General features: G+C 42.9%; 1 protein-coding gene across 2 annotated transcripts in view; it reads left to right on the forward strand.

Moving 5' to 3' along the window:
- tie1 (tyrosine kinase with immunoglobulin-like and EGF-like domains 1) overlaps positions 1-7,584 on the forward strand; it is a 61,636-nt gene extending 54,052 nt beyond the window's left edge. Inside the window, exons 21-24 of one of the 2 annotated variants that reach the window (XM_055641499.1) lie at positions 1,458-1,498; positions 3,056-3,152; positions 4,339-4,438; positions 6,120-7,584. In XM_055641499.1, the coding sequence (XP_055497474.1) occupies positions 1,458-1,498; positions 3,056-3,152; positions 4,339-4,438; positions 6,120-6,191 (310 nt within the window). In that variant the 3' untranslated portion in view covers positions 6,192-7,584. The remainder of the gene's footprint in view (positions 1-1,457; positions 1,499-3,055; positions 3,153-4,338; positions 4,439-6,119) is intronic. The other variant, XM_055641500.1, reaches the window with a different exon arrangement.
- Positions 7,585-7,920: the final 336 nt, after the last annotated feature.

Here is a 7,920-nt window from a genome sequence, read left to right on the forward strand (position 1 = left end):
GTTACACAGTTATACTGGGAGTTGCTGGACATCTCCTGGTTCAAGATTTTCTCTCTTTATGCCATTTTTTCCTAGACCTTTTTTCCATGAGTATATGGAGCGATCAGTTCCCCTCACATTTATCTTGAGTTTCACGTTTCAGCACAATGCACTCATAAAGGTTTGACACACCTTGGTGGTTAAGTGCTGACAGTGCAGTGTACTGCTCAATCCTGTGGAACAGCTTCTGGTTTTTCGGAGAAATGTGTGTCTGTTCACCGACGCTCTCAGTAGGAACCATGCGATTAAAATTAACTTTCCTCAGGAAACAGCTTGTGTTCATTCAACCAAGTTGCTGTGAGGTTCAGCTACTCAAAAATAAACGCTTCCTGCATTTCTGTTGCTTCATTTTCAGATTTTTTTTTGTTTGGAGGGAACGTTGAAGTCATGTGAGACGTGTTGCGCGGAGATGTAAAGTGACAACGTTTCAGAAGCAATTTGAAGATTAATAGCTCATTAACTGCTCAAGCAAAGGCTGAATGCAAGAGATTTGAGAAAGATGGGCAAAGGGATGGCACATAGAATCATAGTCATAAAGTGATACAGTGTGGAAACAGGCCCTTCAGCCCAACTTGCCCACACCGGCCAACATGTCCCAGCTACACTAGTCCCACCTGTCCGCACTTGGTCCATATCCCTCCAAACGTGTCCCATCCATGTGCCTGTCCAACTGTTTCTTCAACGTTGGGACAGTCCCAGCCTCAACTACCTCTTCTGGCAGCTTGTTCCATAAATCTTATGTTGAAAGCAAATGGAGGAGTCCCCAACACAGGAGCGCACTCAGACTATGGGAGGGTCCCGACTGGAAACCGTCACCTATCCTTGTTCTCCAGTGATGCTGTTACTCCGGCACTTTGTGTCCTTTTATGTGAACTATTTTAGTTTAGTTTAGTGGATTGTGACATGTACCAAAAAGCAGTGCTACGTGCTGTCCAGTTAGTAGAAAGATTATTCTACAGAAGCGATAATGTTGCTATGGTACCACCCATTACCTGGTGCCATACCCAAGTGTCGCAAGTCATTTGAATGGTGGTAACACTGCTTTTCAAATCACCAAGCATATTTCATGAGAGAAAACTATTAAACAAGGTATAAAATATTCATTTTTTGCCACCTTTAGATATGGAACTATCAGACCACTCTCCCAGGTAGTCCATGCATGATTAATACAGGGAACCATCAAATTATGACTCCCTTTTGTCAATCTTTAGTTATTGCTTAACGACATCACTAGCCAGTGAGTATCAGATTAGCCAACCCTGTTATAAGTGTTGATTTTTTTTTAATGGACCTATGGAATTACATACTCTGTACATAGACAGGTCCCGATTACTGCTTGTGTTCTAGGATTACTGTTACAAATTATATTTTATGTCAAGTTGCAAATGGTTTACATGTGAATTTTATCTATTTCTTAGTTGGTCGTTTGGTGTGTTGTTGTGGGAGATTGTCAGCCTCGGTAAGTAACAACAGCACTGATATTCTGTAGTCTACTGAAGGTTTGTTTTTTGTTCATTTGTGATTGTTCCTCCAAAATCCCATCTTTTCCAGCACCTCAGTCTATAAACACTGCATTTTATGAAGGGCTGCTTTTCCAGCCCTTCATAAACACTGCATTTCATTGTCTCTGCACTGTGCACTGCACAGTGACAATGAAGTTTGAATCTGAATCTGAATAGCATTAGCAGATTTTTAAAGGATCGGTGCAGATGAAACTCTTATTTAAACTGATTGCGTTTACATCTTGCCATGATGGAAATTGAACTTGTGTTTTCTGGGTTACTGCCTCCACTCATTGGTATAAGTCTAGAAACACCTGATCTTGTCTGAGATATTCTAACTCAGTTATTCGGTGGAAACCTACCTGGGAATATTGATGAGCAGCCAAACCCGAAGATGAGTTGTCACCGGGTCACTTGCCCAAGAATCATGCACGAAGCAAGGCATAGAACATAGAACAGTACAGCAAAGGAACCTTAAGCCCATCATTTCTGTGCTGAACATGATGCTATGATCAACTAATCTCACCTCCCTGTACATGATTCAGATGTGGCAAAATCAAACGTGTCCCAATGGTCATAATGGCTTTGGAAATTAGTTGAAACATAACAATCACTCTGGGAAAGTCTTCTCTCTTCTTCTTTTCAAACTTGGCGATGGTCTGTATTATGGACCTCATTCTTCCACTTAGCTTTCTTAATGTTACAAAGGACAGCACTGTTTATTTTTCCGTCTTCCATTAATGGGCGAGGGAAGACCCAGAGTGCAAGAGTATTTCAGCGGATTAGGCAGCATCTCAGGAGAAGACTGAGGGGGTATCTTATAGAAACTTACAAAATTCTTAAGGGGTTGGACAGGCTAGATGCAGGAAGATTATTCCTGATGTTGGGGAAATCCAGAACAAGGGGTCACAGTTTAAGGATAAGGGGGAAGTATTTTAGGACCGAGATGAGAAAATCATTTTTTACACAGAATGATGAATCTGTGGAATTCTCTGCCACAGAAGGTAGTCGAGGCCAGTTCATTGGCTATATTTAAGAGGGAGTTATATGTGGCCCTTGTGGCTAAAGGGATCAGGGGGTATGGAGAGAAGGCAGGTACAGAATACCGAATTGGATGATCAGCCATGGTCATATTGAATGGCGGTGCAGGCTCGAAGGGCCGAATGGCCTACTCCTGCACTATGTTTCTATGTTTCTAACATGGATAGACAACGTTTTGGGTCAGGCAATACCCATCCTATCCATGTTCTCTTGAGATGCTGCCTGACCCGTTGAAATGAAATGAAATGATTCAATTTATTGTCATTGTCAGTGTACAGTACAGAGACAACGAAATGCATTTTTTTTAGCATCTCCCTTGAAAGGGAGACACAGGGCGTCGCGGTGTGTCCGCGCCTGCCGCCGTAATTACGCCGTAATTGAGTTACTCCAGCACTCTCTGTCTTCGATTGTAAACAAGCGTCTGCAGTTCCTTGTTTCTTCATTTCCGTTAATTGACGTCCGATTGTTTTTAGGAGGAACGCCGTATTGTGGAATGACGTGTGCCGAGCTTTATGAGAAGTTGCCTCAGGGCTTCCGAATGGAGAAACCCCTCAACTGTGACGATGAAGTGTGAGTAATTACCTGCAGATCCCCTCATGTGGAAGGCTGACTTGGAGAGGGACTGGGTGCCCTACTCCCTGCACTGGCCCAGCCAGTGGAAACTGCAATCATATTGTGGAGTCGTTCTCTAAGATCTTTTGCCAATCTAACTTCTTAATCTCTGTTTTTAACCTTGTTGTGCATTTAATTCCATGTGCAGAAGGACTGTCATTCTAAAATATATTTTACCGTTAAAGATAATTCATCGACTGATAGTCATCTGTGAGAATTTCTAGTTTAATCTCTGTGATTGTGCACATGTACTTGTGCATGTATATTTACCGAAAGGCATGACAGGAAGATGCCAACATACTACTCAGCCATCCAATCCCAATTATAGAGTGTTTGAATCGTAGAGTCAAACAGCAAGGAAAACCGGTCCTTCGGCCCAACTCAGCCAGGCCAACCAAGATTCACTATCTAAACTAGTCCCATTTGCCCACGTTTCATCCATATCCCTCAAAACCTTTCCTATCCATGTACCTGTCCAAGTGTCTTTTAAATGCTGTGATAGTAACTGCCTCAACTAGTTCCACAGGCAGCTTGTTCCATATACCCACCACCTTCAGTGTGAAAAAGTTGCTCCTCAGGTTCGTATTAAATCTTGTTCCTGTCGCCATCAACATATGTCCTTTTCTTTTTGATTCCCATACCACTGGGTAAAAGACCCTGTGCACCTCTATACACCTCTACAGGATAACCCCTCGACTGCATCCTGCACTCCAAGGAATAAAACTCCAAGTAATAAATTATGTGGAAATGACATTCAACATCACTGATGATCAACAACTAATATTGTGGATTGTGCCCAGTCAGATGTGCTCATTTTTGGGAGGATTTTTCATTTTTGACAGAGCACTTTGTTGCTTTTTGTGAGAACGAATTCTTCCTCACTTTCGTAAAACACAAAATCTGTTGAATTAGACTGCTTTCTCTTTTCTTCACCTTGCTTTTTTTTTAATAGAAACCCCCCTATCAAATCGCAACACAACGTTTCCGACTTCACACATTTTTGTAGAGAGCTGAAAGTTAAATAAACAGGAAAATCCTGTTTTCCTGTCACTGTAGTTAGCATGAGAAAAACGCAAGCATTTTTTAAAAATGTCATTCAAAAGTCATTTGTTAAAGTCATCTCTCTTTACTTGAAACCCCTTAGCTATGAATTCATGAGACAGTGCTGGAGGGATCGGCCCTATGAACGACCAACATTTACGCAGATATCAGTGCAACTGAACCGCATGCTGGAAGCAAGAAAGGTAATTCACCCGACGTGAAACTGAACGGAAAGTTGTTGGGATGATTAGCAAAGCATCAAAGGATCAGAGTCAAAAAGGTGTTTGTGGGACCAGAATAAAACCTAAATCTAATTAAACATTTCTTCACGAGCATTTGGATTTTCCATGAATATAACCTTACAGTTTTATTTTAAAATAGTTCCTTCATTTCAGGTATTATTTATCCAGTTTATTTTGACTTTAATGATTTTTGGTGAAGATTTAAAATATATTTCAAAATGTGGCAAGTACAAAGATCATAAGACATGTGCTTTACCTCAATGCAGTCTAAATGAATTGCAAGGGTCAGGCACTAAAGCCCTGAAATGTCACGAGGATTGAATCCCGTGTGTGCGTGCGTGTGTGTGTGTGTGTGTGTGTGTGTGTATGTGTGTGTGTGTGTTACAGCATCACATCAGCCATCTTGTCCAGAAGCTCTGAGTGTGTGTGTGTGGATGGGTGGATGTGTCAACATGTGTAAGATTGGTGGCATGGATTGTTGTGTGTTCCTGCCAGCCAGCCATTTTCTAAGAAATGGGGGTAGCAACTGAAGGGTCTGTTTTAGTGGGAACTCACTATATTCCGAGCGTAGGGCCAGAACTGTCAGATAGACACAAAATGCTGGAGTAACTCAGCGGGATAGGCAGCATCTCTGGATAGAAGGAACGGGTGATGTTTTGGGTCAAGACCCTTCTTCAGATTGGGTCAGGGGAGAGGTACAGAGATAAGGAAGTGTAAGGTGTGAACAGGAGACAACGTAGATGAAGATCAAGGAAAATGTAGAATGGTTAGCGAGGAGAAGGTAACAACAAAGCAAACACAGACACAGAACAGTCAAGTTTACTTTGCATTGGACTGTTATTGATGTGAACATATCTCAACCATTTCGAGACGAATCGAATGCAGATTCGAAACTGAAACTTCTCCATCATACTACTCTCTCCCGACATGCCCACACCGCATCCTCACTCACAAAGATTATACAGTTATGCATAGATGCTTTGCAAAAAAAAGAGTTTAGTCTACACTGAGTATTTTATTGCTTACCTGATAACTTAGAATGGTGCTGAGTGGCTAGGGTGTTGGATTGAAGATAGCCAGAAAATGCTGGAGTAACTCAGCGGGACAGCCAGCATCTCTGGAGAGGGGAATGGGTGGTGTAGGTCGAGTCCCTTCTTCAGACTGAATGTCACCACCTTCAGATCGAAACGTCACCCATTCTTTCTCTCCAGAGACGCTGCATGTCCCGCTGAGTGGCTCCAGCATTTTGCATCTTATCAGCATAAACCAGCATCTGCAGTGTTTTGTAAACCAGCATTTGCAGTACCTCCTTACACAGGGTGTTGAATTGTACTGACCAAGAAATCCATGATAGGGGCTAACTAGACTCATCTTAACTGGGGAGGTGGCAGGAACACACATTTCAGTTGCCTTAAGGATAATTGGGGAAGAGGAAAGCACCTGTGGCTGTCAAGTGAAGACACGTTCATTGGTGGACAGTGATGCACTACTTTGCCAAATACCCATTTCATCCAATGTTACTTGGGCTCTAACACAATCACTAACAATTAAGCAATGCTTGAAAACGGATGGGTAAGATAACTGATGAGAGAGAGAAAAAAAACCCTTTAATGACTATTTCAATCTGTTAATTTCTCCGTAGGCTTACGTGAACACGGCTTTGTTTGAAAACTTCACGTATGCTGGAATCGATGCCACAGCAGAAGAAGTTTGACGCTGGGCTTGCCCACGTTTATGTAGTTCCTGCTAATGACTCATCAGTCCTGTAGCCAAGGGATCAGGTTCCAGTGACTGCACTACCTGTCCCAAGATGCTGACTGCTTGCACTAGGAGCCAACAAGCCAGAATAACCCATGAAACGAGCAGCACTGGACCTGTGCATTATCCCAGGGCTGCGTGGAATACTGTGTCTAAACCCTGGGGGTGGAATATGGATCTTCCCACCATCTCGAGAGTATGATCATTTGCCCAGTTGCACTTGGAAATCAGCAGTGGAAATAGTAATGTTTATATCCCTTGACAGCAGGACGATTCTCGAGACCCAAACTCCCTGCAATAAGGTCTGAGCTAAATGAACCAGTGGCGACGGAATCAGTCAATTGGAACATGTACAACTGGAGCAATGCTTCCATCACACTTGGTTTGTGTACTGACATGTATATACACACAAAGCATACACTGAGTATTTCTTACTGCATAAGCCCCCTACTGCATTGCCCATAGCTTGGTGCCCACGTACATGTACATTGTGTGTTTGTGTGCCTGCATTAGAAACTATTTCAGTCAGCAGCTGTTGCAGTGGACGATTCTGGATCAGACTTCTTGGGTACGTGTGTGAAAGCGGGTTGTTTGATTCAACAGCAAACTTGAAAGCAGACACTTGGCTGAGAACAGCTGGAGCCTAACCAGTGACACGGGGCCAATGATTGTGGGTGTGCATGGTCCCCTTCTGCCACTGAATGTCCCGAAGATTGCAGGAAGCATGTTCTGTGGTTCATTGAAGTCCATGCCATCAAGAATCTCTGTATCCTGGTCTCTCCAAGGCATGCTGACCCTTGGATCTGGCATAAATACTACTTATAGCTGATATAACTCTTTGTAAAGTTCGGAAACTGCTTCCACTGTCTACATCTCCGTTTAATGTAAGCAATGTTTTTTTTTCTTGATGTTCAATAAATTGATTAATGCAATCATCTGAAATGATCTGCATGGAACAAGTATCATCTGCCTAACTTGACTTTGATTCCGACCCATTTTAGCTCGCGTGTAGGGAGGAACGGCAAATGCTGGTTTACACCGAAGGTGGACACAAAATGCTAGAGTAGCTCAGCGGGACAAGCAACATCTCTGGAGAGGAATGGGTGACGTTTAGGGTCGAGACCCTTCTTCAGTCTGCCTGTCTTCCTGAGTTGCTCCAGCATTTTGTGCCTATCTTCCATTTAATCTCACTTTCATTTCAGGCACTAATTTCCAGACATGAGCAATCATTGCTGCAAAATTGCAACAATGCCATTTTTTTCTTGCACCTCTAACGTGTCTCGTTGTACTGAAATCTGTGACAAAAAATGTGAAATTAGGACAATGACCTCAAAAATATCAGTGATGATGCAAAATAACAGGTCCCATGCTACTCTGACTGTCTGTGTGTGTGTGTGTGTGTGTTGTGTGTGTGTGTGTGTGTGTGTGTGTGTGTGTGTGTGTGTGTGTGTCTCTCTCTCTCTCTCTCTCTCTCTCTGTCTCTCTCTCTGTCTCTCTCTCTGTCTCTCTCTGTCTCTGCCTCTCTCTCTCTCTCTCTCTCTCTCTATCTGTCTCTCTCTCTCTCTCTCTCTCAGTCCTTCTCTCTGTCAGTCTCTCAGTCTCTCTCTGTCTCGCAGTCTCTCTCTCAGTCTCTCTCTCTCTGTCTCTCTGTCTCTCAGTCTCTCTGTCTCAGTCTCTCTCTCTAT

This window comes from Leucoraja erinacea, chromosome 10, assembly GCF_028641065.1.
Source record: "Leucoraja erinacea ecotype New England chromosome 10, Leri_hhj_1, whole genome shotgun sequence".
NCBI lineage: Eukaryota > Metazoa > Chordata > Chondrichthyes > Rajiformes > Rajidae > Leucoraja > Leucoraja erinaceus.